Raw genomic sequence first — 21714 nt, 5'->3', positions numbered from 1 at the left:
AATGGCTAGAGGGCCGGGAAACAGAAGGCTTCGTTTTCGAGAGATTTTTTTTTTAATTGGCGGAGACTTCTGTGTCCTACGGGCGTTCATCGATCTTCTCAGTCGTTCTGTGCGGATTCGAATGTTCCGGTGGCCGCCCATAGCGTGTTGAGAATGGTTTCTCCCGTTCCCACGGCAACGCGGCCCAACAAGCGCCTGCTGCTGCGGGCTGAACAGTGCGAGGCGCGCGCCGCTCTGCAGCTGTGCTGGAAGGCGCGGGTGCGGGCGCGGGCGCGGGCGCGGGCGCGGGCGCGGGGCTCTGGAGCTCTCCAAGCTCTGCAGTGGAGTGAACCCCGATTGGAGCTGGGGCCTTCTGATCCTGGTTGTGGGGTTGGTTAGGTGCCCTTTGGAGAGGTGACTTGGCCTCGCGGACACGGGGTGTTCCTTAGATACCTGCCTGCTTCAAGCCTCCTTTCCCTAGTTGAATTAACTTCAATTCATCAGTTCAATTATTTTCTCCCTTTTAGCCAACCCCTCCCCCCAGCCCCTTTGGCATAGAAAAATATTCATTGAGTTAATTGCAAGGTTGCAGTGGGCAGGGCTGTAACAGAAGAACCTTCTTATCCAAACTTGTTGAAGGGAGCTTGCCATATTCTGCTTGTGTGGAATTCCACAATTTTCTTGTCTACTCGATTATAAGCCAAGATTTACGCCTTTAAAGTCCGTTTTTCTACTAATACCTGACCAGGTGGAGAGGATGGAAAAAGCATTTGTGAAATGTAGGAATGAATGTTTTGTAAGTTTTATTTGTGAGTTAAGGTTGGGACAAAGTGGAAGGCTCTCAGAGCCTTCCTCCCTGGCTGTGCGGGGGGCGTTGGGGTTACTTTGGTAAATAACTCAAGGAGTGGTAGGTGGTGTTAGGGCTTCGCCATTCTAGCCACTCTGGAGGCTAGGCCAGAAGTTACCTTGATTTCAGGAGTTCCATTCCAGTGTGGGCAGCTTGGTGAAGACCTTTGCCTCAAGAACGTGGTGAAAGAGATTCACACTCATACCATGGTTCCCAACTGGGAAACAGTTCATCGGGGGAAAACAAAAGATTGCCTACACCATTAGATGAAAACGAAGTTTGGGAAGGCTGTGCACAAGTCGATCTGATGGGGCAGGGGGTGGCGGGTGCGGGATAAAAGAGATGATGAGCAAACCAATCATTCCGAAAACTAAAAAGAATTAGGTCTGAAACTTAATAATCACTCTTTCTACTAAGAAAAACATTTCCCCGTAGTTTTAAATGTAAAGTAGGATTTTGCTGCAAAAGAAGATCCAAGGACCTTTTTGAAGTTACCACCAAAAGAAGCAATCATGCCTGGGGAAACAGGGAAAACCGACATGGAGAGGATTGGCCTCTTCAGTGAGATGGAATACGTTACTGTGGGAGATAAATATGTGTCACCATTTAATCGTGAGTATCTTTGGTAATTTTTAATAGTTAAATGGCGTGCATTTTCCATACAATTTTTTTTAAAATTTTTATTTCAAGGGGATACACACACACACACACACACACACACACACACACACACACACACATATATATATATAGAGAGAGAGAGAGAGAGAGAGAGAAAGAGAGAGAGAGGTTCTCGGTTCTCTCTATTATGTATCTCTGGCTGTCCTAGATCAGGATGACCTTGAACTCCCAAAGATTCGCCTGCCTCTGCCTCCCGAGTTCTGGGATCAGGTGTGTGCCACCATGCCTGGTAATATTTATTTTTGATGGTTATATATTTTAGGGCGTTGAGTTCTAGTGTTGACATTGTGTCCCTGTGACAACTTGTGACTTTGCAGCAGAGTTAAGGACTTAATTTTGTAGGAGTGGGAAGCTCATTTTATTGGGCTCCTTTACCTTCATTTACTTTAAAAATGTTTTGGACTTATTTATGTTTTATGTGTACATTGCCCACATGTGTGTCTGTGTACCACGTGCCTGCATTGTGCCTGAGGAGACCAGAAGAGGGTGTTGGTTTTCCTGGAACTGGAGTTACAGATGGTTGTTAGCTGTCATGTGGGTGCTGGGAAACAAGTGCCCTTAACCACTGAGCAATCTCTCCTGCCTCATCTACATTTATTCTTCATGGGTAATTTTATTTCTCTCCAGGGTAAGTTCCTTCTAGGATATTGTATGCTTATCTTTAAATTTTTTTAATTGGTTTATTTAATGTGTATGAGTATTTGGCTGCATGTATGTATGCGTACATGTGTGCCTGGTGTCCATGCACGTAATGAAGGGGGTATTAGATTCCCTGGTAACTGAAGTTCTGGGAAGTTAAAACAGGTCCTCTGCAAGATCAGCAAGTGCTCTTAACTGCTGAACCATCTCTTCCGCCCCATGTTTAGCTTTTTTGTTTTAGATAGGAACACTATTCCATAGAAAGCATTTGAATCCATGGATGGTATCCATATCACTTGTCTGAAAAATAAAATGCTAACTGAACAGCTGAAAGATTTCTTTTTAAAGAAAAGCCACTAACAAAAAGATCTTGTGGTTGTCCATTACAGTAATTCTAGTACTTGGGAGGCAGAAAGATTGGGAATTTAGGGTCGGCCTGGGCTGCAGGACATCCCTTCTCAAGAAAAAAAAATACTCTAAATATATGCTTTCAAAGTCTCAGGTTTTGTATATAAAAAAATTAACTGGTATAGAAACATGTCCAAGATAAATGATTAACTCAAAAAGCAAGGTATAGAGTAATAAATATGTGTATATGCTAAGCATTAACTATGAGAACATGGTACACAATATTCATGATCATAGCGAGACATTCTCTGGGCGACAAAATTAATATCATTACCTGTGAAAGGAAAATGGGTAACCAAGTACAGCAAGAAAGACTCATTAAGATGCTTATATGGTAGAATTTGAGGTTATATGTGCAACCTTTTCAAAAATTTAAGTTAATAGGAGACAGGATCACTGTGAGTTCAAGGCCAGCCTGGTCTCCATTGAGAATTCCAGGCTAGCCAAGGATACATGGTGAGACCCTGTTTCAAACAAAAAAAAGCAAAACAAAACCCAAAACCAGTCTACTGAAAACAAACAAAAAATTTAAGTTACCAAAATCAGTAAGCAGATTCACATTTCAGTAGCCCCCTGAATTTAGTGTTGTGTATACTTTAAAAAATTCTTTGCAGCTTGGAAGTTAAGACCTTCAAGATTCAAATTATGAAAATCTACATATTCACAAAATCAGCCTTTAAACAAATTCCTTGACTATGTTATTTTGTTGTGCAAATATGACAGTTGAAAATTTATCTTTTAGACAGACGTTGGGCTGTTTCTTGTGTTCATTAAAAATGGAAGTGCTGTGGACATTCTGGGATCTTAGTGAACATAGGCACTTAAGCATTTTAAGAATATACCTAGGAGAGGGTTGCTTCAATGTTGGTATGGAATGCACCTTTCCTGATATCACACATAAGCACTGCTCCTTACAGTCCATGGGTCCCACTGAGCTAGATGATCTTTTAAGGCAGAGAGTTCTCAACCTGTGAGTTGCCAGCCCTTTGGAAAACCTCTATTTCCCCAAATATTTACGTTATGATTCATAACAGTAGCAAAATTATAGTTATGAACTAGTAACAATAATAATGTTCTGGTAGGGGGTCACCACAACATGGGGCGCTGCATTAAAGGGTTACAGCATTAGGAAGGTTGAGAACCACTGTTTTAAGGTCTCATTCCACTCTGAGGTTGACAGTTGTCTGAGACTTTAGCCCCACCCAGCATGGTGGTGCAGACCTTTAATCTCTGAGTTGGAGGCCAGTCTGGTCTACAGAGTGAGTCAGTTCCAGGAACACTAGGGCTACACAGAAAATCCCTGTCTCAAAAAAACCAAGTTAAAAAGCCGGGCGGTGGTGGCGCACACCTTTAATCCCAGCACTCGGGAGGCAGAGGCAGGCGGATCTCTTTGAGTTTGAGTCCAGCCTGGTCTACAGAGCGAGATCCAGGACAGGCACCAAAACAACACTGGTGAACCCTATCTCGGGAAAAAAAAAAAAAAAAAGAAAAAGAAAAAGAAAAAGAAAAAGAAAAAGAAAAAGAAAAAACCAAAACAACCCCCCCAAAAACCAAAACAAACAAAACAAAACAAAAAAACCCAAAACAACAACAAAAAACCAGACCCCCCCCCAAAAAAAATCCACTCCAGCCCAAATGTTGAAACATTTTCAAGAAATGCTTAGATCTACTCTTGCTTTTCATGTAGTTTTCGGTTTTATAGCTCAAACTCTTCATCGGCTCGTCATATTGAGAATTTTTCTGTGTTTTTTTTAAATGCCCTTTAATTAGTATGAAAGTCAAGATTTTAATGTTCTTTGTTTCCGAAGGACCCTTTAATGAGGCTGCAAGCAAAAAAAGACAGATGCTGCCCGGGGGATCCAAACAAATGTCAAGCCTCCAGGCGGGGTACTTTGATCCCCAGTTTGCGAGGATTTTCGAAGGGGAAGGCTATGTGAGCCTGAACCAAGTGAGGAGACGGTTCATGATGGCAGAATCCAAAAAAAACCTAAGCAAAGCCTTCATCCCTAGTAGTGGAGAGAAAAAGCCGTAAGTGCTTGGGGAAAATGGCTTGCCTGTCTCCTCCTTTCTCTCTCGTTTAAAGTCGATGCTTCTCTGTAGGACTTACTTTTTAACTATGATGGTCTTTAGTGGAGACAGTTATTGCCTCTGACAGGCAACTTTAAATGGATCTTTATCATATTCCTTTTTTATTATGTGGGTTACTGTTCTCTACTAGTTTATTTAATAAAAGCCAGCTAAATAATGAAGATACATTTCTTTTTGCAAGTGATAATGGAAAATGCCTTGGGTCACCACGTTTATGCCCTTGTATATTTTTTCCTGCTTATAAAAATGAAGAGAACTACTTCTTAGACAAAGGAAATAATTTATCACTGATATATTATTTTTAAATAATTGTGATGATACAATCATGGCATATACCAGTATTTGGGTTATAGCAGCTGTCAAAGTGAAAATTCTTTTTTTCCCCCTTCCATTAAATTACAAGACTGTACTATATGCTATATTATATTATATAACTAAAGTTTTAAATATGATTTTCATTCATTTTATAAGTTTGATTTTCTCAGTTTAGAATTTATAGTAGATGAGGACTGATCAAAGTCTAATTTCATTCTTATTTACTCGAAATGAGTGAAACTCCATTTCTATAGTTCAGACTTCCTTCTAACAGGTAATCTTTTATAAATGTAATATTTTTATTAATTCTTTGAGAAATTCATACACTGTATTTGTCCTTCTCTTCCCCGTTCTTCATTTCTCTAACCCCCTCAACCTAAGGTTCTCTTTTCAAATAACCTGAGAATTCGTTTTGTGCTGCCCACGTACTCCCAGATGTGGGATCATCTACTGGAGCTTGGTGGACTCACTTGGGACCACACCTCAAAGAAAACCAATTTTCCTTCCCCAAGAAGCCAAACTGTCCGTAGTTTCTCAGTTGGGGTGGAAGTTCACGCACCCTTTCCTGTTCCATGCTACTGTGTGGATTGGCTTGATCTTGTGACTGTCTCCCATGGGCAGCTACAAATGCTTCGAGTTCAGGAATGCAGTGGTCCTGTCCTGTCCAGGAACACTGTCTGCTCTGGTCCTCCCTGACCTCTGACCCCTACATCCTTTCCAACCTGAGATGGTTCCTGAGCCTTGCAGAGAGGGGATGCTACACATGTCCCATTTGTGGATAAGTGCTCTACTGATGAGTATTTCTGCACCTTGCCTAGTTGTGAGTTTCTGAGTTGACTATTGTCCACTGCAGAAAGAAAAAAAATTTCTCTGCTGATGTCTGAGAGCTGTATTCATCTACAGGGTAGAGAGACAGAAATTTGGAGAGCAGTTTGACCCTATTTTTAGCATAATATTAGTTGTAAATCCACCCCCAGGAACTGTGAGAGCCCTACCATGGGTTCTTGGCATGTTTCTTCTTGTGGAGTTGACCTTAAATACAACCAGAAATCAGATGGTTACCCTTGTAATATTCATGCTAATTGTACCTATGGGGATATCTTGCCAGATGGTCATTTCATTCTTAGAGTTCACAACTAAATAAGACTGTAGATGACTTTTTGCTCCACAATAGACTACATAAGTACCTTTGGGTACAGAGAGCTGGTCATCAGGAAGGAAGCTTCCTGGTCAGTACCAACTTAATTTCTCTATGTTTTATGATTCATGTATGTTCAGCAATAGGGTCGAAACCATCAAGTTCTGGTGGACATCCACGAGCAATAGCAATAGGCTGTGTTGTTTGTGGGACTCTCTGGGACAGCCCTGACTCAAAAGTTTGAAAGGAGGTATCCCATATCTGACACTGGGCTTTTTATTTGACAGTCTTCTGGGAGGAATCTTATCACTTACGTAGGGTTACTCCAACTAAACTCTTTTTATAAATATGCACGAATCATAGAACATGGGGAAATTAAGTTGGTGCTGGCCAGGAAGCTTCCTTCCTGATGACCAGCTCTCAATACCAAAGGGTGCTAGGCAGCCTGTTGTGGGGCAAAAAGTCATCAGCAGTCGTATCCAGCTATGGACTACAATAATGACCACTGTGGCAAGAAATGCCCATGGATACAATAGTGACATGACTCGGGGGTAACCAACAGATTTCTGATTGGATTTAAGGCCCCCACCATAGGAGGAAACACATGCCTGGTGCAGTCAGTCTAGCCAAGATCTCTGCTTCTTTTCAATGCTTTAAAATATGTTATGGTGAAATACATAACATGAAATTTGACATTTTTTGCTGTTTATTTTTTATTAATTTTTTTAAAATTTATTTTACATACCAATCACAGTTTCCTTCCCTCCTCTCCTCCTGTTCCCTCCCCTCACCTCCTTTCTACCATGCCTTCCCCATCTACTCCTCAGAAAGTGTAAGGCCTCCCATGGGAGTCAACAAAGCAAGGCATACCAAGTTGAGGCAGGGCCAAGCTCCTTTCCCCTGCATCAAGGCTGATCAAGGCATCACACTGTGGGGAATAGGTTCCAAAAAGCCAGCTCATGAGCTAGGGACAGATCTTGATTCCACTGCTAGGGGCCCCACCAACAGACCACTGTCACCCACATGCAGAGGGCCTAGGTTGGTCCCATGCAGGCTCCCTAGCTATTGGTCTAGAGTCTGAGAGTGCCCACAAGCTCAAGTCAGCTGTCTCTGTGGGTTTTCCAGTCATGATCTTGAATCCCTTGCTCATATAACCCCTCCTCCCTCTCTTCAGCTGACTCCCGGAGCTTGCCTTTTTCCTTTACAGTTCTTGATATTCTTTCTTTATTCTGTTTGTTTAGTGTTTTGATTATTATGTGGCAAGGGAACTCTTTTTTTTTTCTTTTTGGTCCAGTCTATTTGGTGTTCTGTAAGCTTCTTGTACCTTCATAGACATTTCCTTCTTTAGGTTGGGAAAGTTTTCTTCTATGATTTTGTTGAATATATTTTCTGTGCCTTTGAGATGGAATTCTTCTCCTTCTTCTATCCCTATTATTCTTAGGTTTGGTCTTTCCATGATCTCCCAGATTTCCCAAATTTCCAAGAAATTGTTGGATTTAACATTTTCTTTGACCAATGAATCTATTTCCTCTATCGTATTTTCAGTGTCTGAGATTCTGTCTTCAATCTCTTGTATTATGTTGGTTATGCTTGCATCTATAGTTCCTGTTCATTTACCCAGATTTTTCATTTTCAGAATTCTCTCGGTTTGTGTTTTCTTTATTGCTTCTATTTCAATTTTCTAGTCTTGAACTGTTTCCTTCACCTGTTTAATTGGTTTTTCTTTGATTTATTTAAGGGATTTATTGATTTCTTCCATTTCTTTTGTTTGTCTTTTCCTTGATTTCTTTAAGGAAGTTTTTTATTTCCTCTTTAAGGGCTTCTATCTTCTTCATAAGGTTATTTTTCATATTGTTTTCTTCTACTTTATCTGCATTGGGATGTTCAGGTCTTGCTGTTTTAGGACAACTAGGTTCTGGTGGTGCCATATTGCTCTTTATGTTGTTGAATGTATTCTTACACTGCTGTTTATTCATCTGGGTTTGGGATAATTATAGGTACAGGTATTGATTCTTGTGATGTTTTTGTTGGATGGCTCATTTGTTCTTTTATTGTCTGTTTTCTTTATTGTCTTTAGGCCTAAATGGCCAAAAGTTCTGGTGATTGGCTGGTTGTCAGGTCCAGTAGGGTTGTTTCAGCTGAGGTTTGTGGGGGTTTGATGCCTAGATCCAGCGTATCATCCAGTTCTTCTGGCTGGTGTGGACTTTACTTGTGCCTATGGGGTCTGTTCTTCTAACTGGTGTAGGTTTTACCTGTGCCTGTTCTTCCAACTTGTGTGGGTGGCACTTGTACGTCTAGGATCTGCTGATGTTGCTGGAGAGGGCTGTTTACGGGGAGGATGCTCTTCTTCCAATTGGTGTAGGTGGTGCTTGTGTCTCTAGGGGCTGCTATTTTGGGGGGATTGTGGATGGTTGGCCAGGGGTGGATGATGGGTTTGGTAGGTTTGGGCAGCAGAGTGGGTCTTGAAGTTTACAGAGTCCAATGAGTGGGGGCGGTGGTGGAGTGGCCTGACTGCAGGACTCTAACCTGCTGGTCGGCTATTGGGCAAAAATTGACATTTTAATGTCTTCCTTTTTAAAACCCCAAATGGTATTGAAGAAGTGGATTAGGAAGCTATTATGGAACCATTGGTGGCCCTATCCCATTCTTCAGTGCACAGATAAGACCCAGGGACAAATATCAGCCACCTGGGAAGAATTTATATACCAACCCGGGAAAAAAAGGAACTGGATATGGGTAAGATATTCTTAGTACCTTTATGTGGTTTGTTTTTTTTATTTACAAAATCATCTGAGCTCTGCATTCACCATCACTTACTCCTCTTTTAGCTATGCCAATGTTACCATAGGCAAGCAGCTTGCACACTCTGCTGACTTATATGATGCAGCGAAACTGAATTATAAGGTAAAAGTCGTGTTTTAAATGCTTCAACCTTTATTTGTTCAACTTTGCAAATAACTCAGAATAGAAATTTATTTTGTTCTGTCTCTTTTGATCACTGGGGTGGGTATCTGTGTGTTGATCAGCAATATTCTAGGCCAACAGTTAGCAAAACAAATACAATGTTCTGATAAAACATGACCACAGTCTAGTAAACATAGGATTCTTAAAACGTTGCTCTGTGGTGCTAGAGAGATGGCTCCGTGGTTAACAACACTAGCTGCCCTTCCAGAAGACCCAGGCTTGATTCCCATCATTCACATAGCAGTTCACAACCACCTGTAACTCTGGTTCCAGGGGACCCAATGTCCTCTTCTGGCCTCTGTTGACAATAGGCATGCAAGTGGTTAACAGACATGCATGTAGGCAGAACACCCATACACATTTTTTAAAAACTGCATTATAATAGCAGGCATTAGAATTACATAGGGTGAATGTTAACATTTCTGATAAAAAGGCCACAGAGCAGGCCAATGTAATCAGAAGTCTTTGAGGGAAGGTCTTGGTAATTTATATTCTGAATGGATTATCAATTGATTCCCAGGAGAACTAAATTTTAAGGGATACTATTCAAAGGATACATATAATAGTTAAAAGATCCATTTCACAGCTCTAGTGTGGGAAGAGGAAGGCACATGGCTAAGAAGTCACAGAATCCTACGGGGAAACAGACAAAATACAAAGTAGGAGGAGACTTCAGGAGGAGTAAGAAGTCTAAGAGAGCTACAGCATGCACTCTTGTCTTAGGGTTTCTGTTGCTGTGATAAAACACCATGACCAAAGCAGCTTGGGGAGGAAGGCCTTTTTTAAACTTACGACTCTCAGGTCACATACCATCCCTGAGGGACATCGGGCAGGAGTTCAAGTGGAGTAAGAGCCTGGAGGTGGGAACTGAGGCAAAATGATGCTGCTTACTGGCTTGTTTAGTTTGCTTTCTTATCGTACCCAGGACCACCAGCTCAAGGGTGACACCATTCATAATGAGATCCCATATCAATCACTAATTAATAGAATGTACTATGGACTTGCCTACTGGCCAGTCTTTTGTTTTTAATTGAAAAAAAAAAAGGTTTTTTTTTTCATGTAATATATTTTGACCATGTTTTCCCCTCCCCCAATTCCTCCAAGATCATCTCTACCTCCCTACCCACCCAACTTTATGTTCTCTTTCTTTAAAACAGTGGTTCTCAACTTTGGGGGTTGCATATCAGATATCCTGTACATCAGAAGTTTACGTTGCAATTCATAACAGTAGAAAAACTACAGCTATGAAGTGGTAATGAAATAGTTTTATGGTTGGGGTCACCACAACATGAGGAACTGTATTAAAGAGTTGCAACATTAGGAAGGTTGAGAACCACCACTTTCAAACAAACAAACAAAAACAAACAAAGCCAAGAAACACACATACACATACGAACAAAACACCCTCCCCCCTCCCCCCCCCCCCCCCCCCCCCCCGCCGCAAAAAAAAAAACAACCCAACTCCAAACCCAAATTCTCAAACCCATGCAAATGGAAATCAAAATAAACAAGCAAATGCCTAATAAGGCAAAAATACCTAAGCAAAGCAAAATGAGATGAAAAGACTACAAAAGTGCCACTGAGTTCATTTTGTGTTGGCTGGCAACTCCTGGGCACAGGGCCTGCCCTGAAGTATGGTTGACATACCCAGTGAGACTCAACTGGAGAAAACTGCTTTTATATTTGCCAGCAGGTATCAAATGCAGACAGCTTCTAGATTCTAGGTGGGAGGCCATGTCTACTTCCCCGTCTCATCACTGGAAACTCATCCGGCTAGGACCTGTGCAGGATCTGTGCATCCGGTTACAGTCTCTATGAGTTTATATGTGCCTCAGTCCTGTTGTGTCTGGAAGACACTGTTTCCTTGAAGTCATCTATCCCCTCTGACTCTCAGCCTTTCTGTCTGTCTCCTCTTCTGCATAGATCCCTGACCTTGAGGGGAGGGCTTTGATGACGACATCCCATTTAGGACTGAGTACTCCAAAGTCTCTCGCTCTGTACTCTTTCAGGTGTGGATATCTGTTTAATTATCGTACACTACAGGAGGAAGCCTCTCTGATGAGGGCTGACCAAGCCCCTGACCTATGGGGAGGACAGTAGGTCATCAAGAGTCATTTTATTGCTATGTTTACTTAGCAGAATAATAGTATTGGGTTTTCTCCTAGACAAATGACCTATCTAGATTCTTGGCCACTTTAGCAGTTTCAGGTGTGGATTCCATCTCATTGAATGGGTCTTAAATCCAATCAGAAAGTGGTTGATTAAACACTTGTGCCACTATCGCACCCATAAATTGTTTGAGGGAGATTGCTGTGGTAGGTCACAGGGTTTGTAGCTGGGAGAAATTGAGGATTACCTTTCTCCTTCCATAGCAAGCAGAGTACCTTTCTGTACCATGAACAATAGTTGAGTGAAGCTTGTAGTTAGGAGCCAGGTCGACTTCTCATGTTTTGATGACATATGTAAGTGTTGTCTCCAGCATTAGGGCCTTACCATCATATTGTGGAGAGTACCATATATAGCCTCACCATTAGCCTCTACTGTTTGGGGTTTTACATGGGGCCCCTTTGGCCTGTATCTCAATAAGATGTTCATAAGATGTCTAGTTGGGGCTTTGTCTTCCCTATTATTTGTTGATTCCACTTAGACTCTTTTCAAACATGTATGTGTTTTAGGAGGCTCCTATGGTAGTAGGTTGCTATATGGCCTTTCAAATGGCCTTTACTGTTCGCTGTCACCCCCTTTATTTCCTTCTTTCCCTTTCCCTCACTGCCATCCCCTTCCTAGTTAATCCTCCTATTCTAGTTTCCCTTTGTCTCCATAACAAGATATTCTATGTCCCCTTCCTTAGGAGTCTCTCTCCTCCCTGCTGGCTCCTTATGAGGTACCTGACCTCTGAGGTCATTTGGATTGTAGCATTCACATGAAAGGCTTAAAACCTAACATCTACATGGGTTTGGGTTACTTTGGATGATTTCTTTTTTTCTTCTAGTTCCATTCATTTACTTGAGAATTTCATATTGCTTAACAGCTGAATAATATCCCATTGTGCAAATGTACCATGCTTCCGCTATCCATTCATCAGTTGATGGACATCAAGTCTTTCTTAATTTCTGACTAATATGAATAGAGCAGCAATGTTCATGGTTGAGCAAGTGTCCTTGTGGTAGGATGAAGAGTCCTTTGGGTATATGCCCAGGAGTGGTATTGCTGGGTCTTGAGGTAGATCAATTCCCAGCTTCTTGAGGAACTGTCTGTCACTTGTTTTGTTGATCTTGGCCATTCTGACTAGTGTAAGATGAAATCTCAAAGTCGTTTTAATTTGTATTTGCCTGATGGCTCAGGATGTTGAACATTTCTTTAAGTTCTTCAGCCATTTGTGTTTCTGCTTTTGAGAACTCTCTGCTTAGCTCTGTTCCCCATTTTCAACTGGCTTATTGGTTTTTTTTGATGTCCAGTTTTTGTAGTTCTTTATATATTTTACATACTAATCCTTCAATAGCTGTATAATTGGTAAAGGTCTTTCCCCATTCTGCAGACTGCTGCTTTGCCTGAATGATCATGCCTATTGCCATGCAGAAACATTTCAGCTTCATGATGTCTTATTTATTAACTGTTGTTCTTAGTGGTTGTGCTGTTGATGTTCTGTTCAGAAAGTTTCTTTCTGTGCCTAGGAATTCTAGTCTATTATCTACTATCTCTTTTATGCGATTCAGTGTATCTGGTTTTATTTTGAGGTCCTTAATCCACTTGGAGTTGAATTGTGCACAGGGTGATAAATATGGATATATTCGTATTCTACATACAGCCATCCCATTTAACCAACAACATTTGGTGAAGATGGCTGTGTACTTTTGGCTTCTTTGTCAAAAATCAGGCATTCTTAGATGTGTGGACTTATGTTTGGATCTTCAATTCAATTCCATTGATCAATGTGTCTGTTTTTATGCTACTGGACAATATTATTGAGGCATTTTCTCAACTGAGAGTCTCTCTTTCCAAATGGCTCTAGCTTGTGTCCAGTTGACACAAAATTAGCCAACACAGCCTAGTAGGGAATACACGTCTTCTCTTGAGCACTTAAATCTCATTTAAATTGTTCCCATTCAGCTTGTTAAAGGATGAAAAATCAAATTTCATGTGTGTGAAAATGAAAAAAAATCAATATTTTAATTCAGTTTCAATCCTTCTAAATATGTATTTCACAACTCTTTTTTTGATATTTTATCCAAAGCTAGCAATTTTTAAACTTAGTTCTTCCACATAGAAAGAATTACAATATAAGACTGAAAAAATAACCTTTGTTTTGCTTGAGTATTAGGTAGCTAAAAATACTGTAATATATAAATGTTATAATGTAAATGGAAGTATTTTTTTGTGCTTAGGACTAAAAACTGATATTTACTAAGGGCCAGCCATGTGCCAAATACTTTCTCTATATAATCTCATTTAATCTTTAATAATATCAAGGAGATATTCCTCTTTGCACTTGAAGATGTGACACCAAAGGTCAGCAGCTTCCTTTAATTCCTGAAAAATGCTAAAAAGCAAGACGGAGTTGGGATTTGACTTAGAAACCAATCCTTTTCCTTCCCGCTGTCCAGGCGTGTAGTAAGTATTTGCTCAGGTTATAGATTGCTATATCTCAAGAAAATTCTGTTCAAAATGAGAGTTGTGCTTATTCATAAGTAGGCATGTCTCCTTTTGCATGTATAATTAATTTAAAGGTGACTTTGGCCTTGAATTCTGTCTAACATGTGTAACTTACATTGTGTACTTTCAAACTCTTTAATGTACAGGCAGAAAATGAAGAACACCATCGACTACTCAAAGGGTCACCTTTTAAGTTAAATCTTCACCCTAAGGAATATTTTGATAATAACCCTTATTTCCTAGAGAATCCATTACCTCCACTTAGAAGAGAAGAAAGGAAGGAATCCGTCACAAAGGCTTTTAAGCCCTCCTCTCCTGGTAAAAAGGTAAAAGGTTTGGAATGAGAGATAATTGAGCTGTACAAAGAAATACAATCTCAAGCAGGGTATGGGGGCCCATGCCCTTAATCCCTATCCTGACACTTGGATAGCTGAAGCATGGGAAGTTTGAGTTCAAGGCCAGCCTGGGCTATATAGAAAGACCAGTGGGAATAAGGAAGGGACATGGAGGGGAGGAGAGGAAGGAACCTGTCTTTTGCTGTTAAATTATTGTAGTGCTCATGTAAATAATCAGCCTTTTTTTGTATGAAGTTTTATGAGATCATAGAAAGCCACAAAGCAGCCTGGAGAGATTGCTCTCTGGGTAAAGTGCTTTCTGTTCAAAATGAGGATCTAAAGTTGGGTCCTCAGCATCCAGGAAAAGCTGAGCCTGGCAACATGCTCATATAACTTTGCTGATGGGTATAAGGGAGAGGGAGGAGACAGGCTGATCACAGGGGGCTTGCTGGGCAGTCAGGGTAGCCAAAAGTGAGCCCCCGGTTTAGTGAGAGCCTTGTCTCAAAAAGTAAGGTGGCATGTGAAATCAGAAGACATCTAACATCAATATCTGGCCTCCGTGTGCCCATGCACTGACTAGCATACCAGTACACATATATGCATGCATGCATACCCCATGTATACACACACACACACACACACACACACACACACACACCTGAAAATAGAGCCACACAGTGTGGCTAGGATGAGAAAGGCGTTACAGTAAAACAATTGCTATTTGCTTCAAATATGTTTGAATTTCCGATGAAGTTTTGAAAGCCATCGTGTAAGTTTTGAAATAATGATGAAGATTAAGTCTCCTGCGGCTTCAGAAGCTTCTAAGTGGTAGGAGTAAAACCAGAAGTGCTCTGGCTGTTTATGGACACTAGTTGATCCTTGGCCTTCCTGTTTCTGGCAATTCCTGCCGATCTCACTGTAGACCCTACTAGGGTGCATGCGCTGTTCAGATTGGGAAGAGGTTTCGGTGTGCTCAGAACATATCTATTCTTGTCCTTTGTGTTGTATCTGTGTATGCATGCGCACCATGTACATGCAGGTGCCCTTGGAGGCCAGAAGAGGGTGTGGGATCCCCTGGAACTAGAGTTACAGATGGTTGCGAGTCACCCAATGTGGGTTCTGGGAACAGAACCCGTGTCCTCTGCAAAAGCAGCCAGTACTCTTAACCACTTGAACCAACTCTCTAGCCCCAAAGGGCTGTCTTTATAAAGTTGAAATTCTCATTTTTGAGAGCATATTTTTGAATTTATAGTCCAGCTGACTGGTCTATTTGTTTATTTTTTCAGCGTCACTTTTCTTTTTCTTTCTTTCTTTTATCCTGCATCACGAAATATTGACTAATACCTATTCTGTAGAATGTCAGATTTATTTTAAAGCCCCCAAACAAAACCCTCTGATGCAAGGTTTGGAAGATGGCTCAGTGGATAAGGGCACTTCTGTGAAAGTGGGAGGACCTGAATTTGAATCCTGCATAACCAACCCATGTCTATAGCCCCCCAAGTTTCTTTATTTCTCCTTTTTTCCCTCTTCCTCTCTCTCTCTCTCTCTCTCTCTCTCTCTCTCTCTCTCTCTCTCTCTCTCTTTCTTTCTTTCTTTCTTTGTTTCTCTTCTTCTTCTCCTTCTCTTTCTCCTCCTCCTCCTCTCCCCAGACCCCCATTTTTGTGGTGCTGGGGATCAAACCTGTGACGGATCTTGCACACATCAGACAAACACCATGGAGGAACTGCCTCCCCCACCCTTTGCAACAATAACTTAGAGTCGGTTTTAAATCCCTTGTTCTAGTTGATATAGAATGTAGATTCTAGGACAGTCAAGTAATTCTGGAGGGTTCATTCTTTTATGACAGTTTAAATAGCACTGGAAATTTCTGTTCCCCACAAAGCCTTGTAGACATTCACAGGGGGAGTTTGGGCTTCACCTGCTGCAAGGGAGCTCTTCTCACCTCTTACAATGTTCCTCCTGCCTTCTACAACTCTCTGTCACTTTTTGATCAACTTGAATAATTTACATTTTCTTAAAAATCATTTATTTTATTCAGGTTTCAAAACTTAATACACAACATTAAAATTATTTTATATTTTAAAAATCATATATAACTACAGATTTCCACTGATTTTTATTATTTCATTCTTCAAAGCTTCATTGGGTTATTTTTATTACCTTGTACGCTTTATCTTTTATTCATTTCATGTTTATATTTTTTAATTTATTTATTTCCACTTGCCTGAGGATTCCTTACAAAATAATCTATGTGTTCAAAGTGTAGAAGACTTGGAAAAATCACAAGAATATCTGTTTTAGGGTTTCCATTGCTATGATTTAGATCATAATTAGTCATTACAGAAGGAAGTCAGGGCTGGAACTGAAGGCAGTATCCTGGAGGCAGGATTTTTAATTAAGAATCTGTGTTTCTGGTTAGCTGGGGCTGGAGAACCAGCTGTGATTAACAAATGCTTCTCTCTCTCTCTGGATTTTTAGGACAGAGTCTCTGTGTAATGGTCCTGGCTGGCCTTGAACTCACTTTGTAGACCAGCTTGTCCTTGAACTAACAGATCTGCCTGCTTCTGCCTCCTGAGTGAAGGGATTAAAGGCATGTGCCACCACACCTGGCTGTTGGTCTCTTTTTAATCAATGCTAATTTCTCAGCTCCAGCTAACCAGCATCAATTGTTCAGGCAAAGCAAAGGTTTTGCTTGAGTGGTTCTTAGTTCAAAATGTACAGTGGCCCTGCCAAAGTGTTTAAGTGATTCTCAAACTTCCTTCTGGGATTTCCCAATCCAGGTCTCCCTCCTCTACATTGCTGTCAACATTCTTTTCTTTCAGGCTCCCACAGAATAGCCTACTGATCTCTGAGCACTCAACAGTTCTTCCTTCCACAGTCCTGCCAAAATGAAATGGTCTTGTCTGTCCAAATACCCCACAATCCTGGTACCAATTTCTGTCTTGGTTAGGGTTATTATTGCTATGAGGAAACACCATGACCCAAAGAATCTTGGGAAGAAAAAGGTTTATTTCAGCCTACAAATCCATTGTTGAGTAGCCTGGAGGCAGGAATAAGAAACCATGGAGGAGAGTTGCTTACTGTTTTGCTCAGCCTACCTTCTTATATACCCTCAGACTATACTGCCCAGGGATGGTACCTCTTACAAAGGGCTGGGCCCTCCCATATCAATTATTGATCAAGAAAATGTCCAACAGGCTTGCCTACAGACCAATCTTATGGAGGCATTTTCTTAATTAAACTTCCTTCTTCCCAGATGGCCCTACCTTATGTCAAATTGACATAAAAGCTAGCCAGCATGGCATCTGCTTTGTAGAATGCATTCTATCATGACCCACTCAAGGTTTCTTGGATATTTGTACTTCAGTTAATAGTGCACCTAGCATTAGTTTTCTCACAGGATGTTTCCTAGTGGGGCTTGGACGTCTGGGATAACTATGAAATAAAAGACTTTGAAGACAGAGAAATATTCTGGCTGATTAAAAATGTACATATAATACTCCGAGAAAAGGCATATGTATATATGCTTCAAACTAGATAAATACTCTCTAGTGTCAACCTGCATATATTTTGGCTTAGATACTACAAGCAAAAGGATTCTTAAATGGATTATAATTTCACAGAACGAATTGGTTTGCTTGTTTTCTTCTTTCATTTGGCTCATTACATTGCTATGGATCAAACCCAGGGCTTCAGACTTGGTATGCATGCTCTGCCTTTGAGCTGTATCCCTATCTTCCTTGTTACCCCCTTCCTCCTCCCCTCCTCCTTCCCTTCCTCCTCTCACTCACAAGGTATAGTTATAAGAAGCCCAGGCAGGCCTTTCGTCCTTGGTTGAGATTACAGCCGTATGTCACCACATAGAATTATCTTAATGACTGTCTAATGTAAAGATAAACATCCTATCAAATCAGTTTAAAAAGTTCAAGTCGTTTCTGGTCTATCTCACATGTAGGTAGAAACATATCTGGATTACCTTCTTGTACTCGGCCCTGAGGGTATTCTAGAGTAGATCACGTTTTCCTCTCATCATCTATGACTGTGCTATTCCTTTTTTCCGGGGGGTGGGGGGTGGGGGGTGGGATCTTCTTGGCGTCACAGGCTGAAAGTCGGCGTTCTCGTGTGAATGCAGAGCTTCCATAGAGAAATACATCTTACACTTGTCTCATCCTTCCTTAATTGGTTTACTAAATCACTAGTTGATAGTTGGATCAAAATTGCAATAAAGTATCAATGCTTGGTAACAGTGTAGAATATTATCTTCTATAAACATTTCTGTTTTTATAGAAAACTATTAGAATTATAATGTTTGGACCTTACAGAACTGGAAGTAGAGAGACCCTTGGCTGGTATTTGAACAGAATAGATAGCTTTGAGTATAAAGCCAAGTCTATCAACTAGAAGAGAATATATGAACTTCGTCACAGTGTAATTTTGTAGGTGCCTTTTACAAACACATTGAATTATCTCGTTTTTACTTATAGGCTGGTGGAATGAAGGCAGGAACATTTGAACCTTACCCAGCACACTCAGCCGACCCTTATGTGGTTAAAGTGGGAAAGGTGGTTCCTGGGAAAGGGGAAAAGATTTTCCACCCACCAAATGGACCAAAAAGCAGGCCCATAGAAAGTATAATGGCGCTGAATGTCAAAAGGTAGGATTATCTTATGTTTAGTCTGTAAACCAAGAAAAATTATTTTTACCTTTTAGATGCCTTAGCAAATACCTTATTACTTTTATTTTATGTGTATGAGTATTTTTCCTGCATGTATGAATGTGTACCACGTGTGTACCTAGTGCCTGAATAAGCCCAAAGAGGGAATCTGATGTCATGGAACTGGACTTACAGATGGTTGTGAGCTGCCATGTAGGTGGTAGGAACTGAAGCTGGGTCCTTTGCAAAACCAGAAAGTTTTCTAAACCAGGGAGCCATTTCCAGTTCCATAATACATGTTTTTTTTTAAGTGGCAGATCTGAGCACAGGGGCTGGAGAGATGGCTCAGTGGCTGATCTCCTAGAGAACCTGGATTTGATTCCCAGAACCCACATGGTGGCTCAAAACCATCTGTAACTCCCATGCTAAGGGGATCTGAAACTTTTTTGGCTTCTGCAGGCACCTTTTGGCTTATAGACATATATACAGGAAAATACACACACACACACACACACACACACACACACTAAAAAAATGAATCTTAAAAATAAGGAAATCCCGGTATATTCCATATACCTGCCTTCTCTTATGGAAGGCACTTTATTATGAGTCACAAGACTACTTGAACATCTGTATAAATTAACTGTTTCTCACCAACTGTGTGGAATCCTAATGACCCTTGAGAGTCCTGTCCCAACTTTGAAGTGTGGCCATAACCTGCTAAGTTCTCTTTCCTCTTATTTAAATACCTTCTTTGCTTCAGTCACACAAAATTCATTTTGTATCAACTATTATTTAGCCTGCCTGATACATTGCTAATGAGTTGGTTCATCTGCTTCCCACATGCTTTCTACTGGCTTTTTCCCCCTACGGTCTTGGCTAATATCCTCAGGTAAAGCTTCTACTGAAGCTCTCCATACAACTGGTCTGCTATGGATTATTATTGTATGTTAGGCCTTATGTTGTAGGAATTTTGCACACGTAGCTGTATGATTCTTATATTGTCAGACCAAATGGTAAGTTAATAGTGTTTAATAGTAATTTCTTGATTGTTTGTAAATATCAACAGTGTTAACTACAGAAGGCTGTGTATTTCTGTTGCCTCAACTCTGTGATTATTAGGTGCACATTTGTGTTAAACCTCATTAGGAATACTGCAATTAATGTCTTTCCCATGAACGCATCTCTTTAAATGTAATGATATTGCAATTATCCAGAATGTAGTGCACTCAAATTTTATGTTAAACACCCATTTTTACAAATGCCAGTACAAACTACGTTGACTTAAGTAGCTGTGAAATCATCCAGTGGTAAATAGAAGTCAAGCTGTGCAGTTCAGGCAGTGTCTGGCTCACAAAGCCGTGCGGATGAAAGGGCCTCATTAGGTTCAATACAGAGCTAATTCCAAAACTGCTGTGTGCTACTGGTTCTTCATGTAGTTCAGATGAACAGGTTTTGGAGCTATACTTCACTGATGATGATGATGATGATGGGGATGTAACTGATGTATATGTATTTCATCGATTTTTCAAAGCACTTTACAATTCTGTGGAGTGAAATAGAGTTTGCCTTCACAGAATTAAGACAGTCTGAAGGAACAACTGAAGCTGAGCCTTTTGTCTGAGCAGCTTTTCCTTACACAGCTGGGTGATTCGGTTACTCTGCACGTGAGGGTGAACTTGTTATTTAAGCTGCTGTGTTTGGGAACGATGGCCTGTGGGGGCCAGTTGGCAGAGTGTTGGATGTGGACATGGGAGACGTGGTACTTCTTTTCTGTATCCTTTGGCCTCATTCTCTGCTAAGCCACCTGCCAGTTCTCTGCCAAGTTCATCTAATAGAACAGGAAATGAAAGTGGACTTTTCTCCATCACACCCACCTTCAACCAGATGGGACATTTTGTGGGTCAGTATCAAGTTTTCTGTGGTCTCTTCTAACAAACCCAGAAGGTTCTCTGATACACTAGTAATAAGTTTAAAGCAGAGGAGCAGCAATAGACTGTTCCTTGGAAAAACCAGAAGTTTATTGTGTGTTAGTCACTTAGTTTATGAATTCTCTTTTTACGTGATTGTTAATCACCTGTAATCCAGTTTTAAGTTCTCCTATACTAATTTAAAAACTAATAAAGTCACAGATACTAGATGTGAAAATGTATTTAATATTTTTTCTTCTTCTTAGATTTTCTAAGTATACTTGACTTTATTGCAGAGTTTCTTAGGTTGATGAGATGATTTCACTTGTGAGCTGGGGTTCCACTGAGCTTAGTAAGGGATTCCATGTCTGGTGTGTGTGAGGTCCGATTTTAACCCCAGCACCACAGACTATTGCTATGGGATGTCAGGTTATAAAATAAATTATTTATATATTTAGCTTTTTAATGCAAGTATTCAAAGAATGTAAAGGTATGTTACCCAGACTAATGTGATTAAATGTGCATTTATTTTAGGGCACTGAATGTGAAGAATTACAAGACTGTCTCAGCAGACATACTGGGAAAGCAGTTGGTGTTCTAGCTTCTCTCGGTAACTCCCTGGAATATGCAGTGTTATGGAATCCATGATTCCACAGCATTTAAAGGACATTTAAACATGAGACTCAACTGTAACATCCTTCCTGATTTTAATGCTGTTTAATAAATAGTGTTGGCTAGCGACTTAATCTGGGGTTGCTGACGTGTGTTTTTGGATCTACATTTCTAGGTAGAATGTAATCTTTAAAAAATCGCCAAATCTTGAAACGTAATCTTTCATTTGAAAAGTTTTACTCCTCATGGTAAAGCATTGTAGGGCAGGAGGGGGAAGGGGAGGGCCTGGTGAAAGTACACAACCAATTCTTCACTTGCTGGGTCCTCTTAGAGACTGGTGAGAATTGTATCGAGAGTTACCTGGGTCTTACGGTCTATCTAAACTCTCCTAACATTGAAGATAAATTCCAGATCCACTTCTATGACACAACTCATGTGCACATACTGCACTGTGGTGAGACATGTGCTTTAGTGTGAATGGTATGCTGCCT

General features: G+C 40.6%; 1 protein-coding gene across 2 annotated transcripts; it reads left to right on the top strand.

Moving 5' to 3' along the window:
• The first annotated feature begins 116 nt into the window (after positions 1-116).
• On the top strand, positions 117-21357 carry Cfap96 (cilia and flagella associated protein 96). 2 transcript variants are annotated; one of them, XM_059245060.1, is made up of 8 exons: positions 117-258; positions 1262-1438; positions 4363-4582; positions 8694-8831; positions 8924-8999; positions 13859-14038; positions 18532-18701; positions 21146-21357. In XM_059245060.1, the coding sequence occupies exons 2-8, from the start codon at positions 1339-1341 to the stop codon at positions 21210-21212; spliced, it is 951 nt and encodes a 316-aa protein (XP_059101043.1). In that variant the 5' UTR covers positions 117-258; positions 1262-1338; the 3' UTR covers positions 21213-21357. The 2 variants fall into 2 exon arrangements, with proteins under 2 accessions (XP_059101043.1, XP_059101042.1); XM_059245059.1 differs by lacking the exon at positions 117-258 and adding an exon at positions 267-393.
• The last annotated feature ends 357 nt before the right edge of the window (positions 21358-21714 follow it).

Source organism: Peromyscus eremicus, chromosome 17, assembly GCF_949786415.1.
Source record: "Peromyscus eremicus chromosome 17, PerEre_H2_v1, whole genome shotgun sequence".
Taxonomy (NCBI): domain Eukaryota; kingdom Metazoa; phylum Chordata; class Mammalia; order Rodentia; family Cricetidae; genus Peromyscus; species Peromyscus eremicus.
This window is presented reverse-complemented; position numbering and strand designations above follow the sequence as displayed.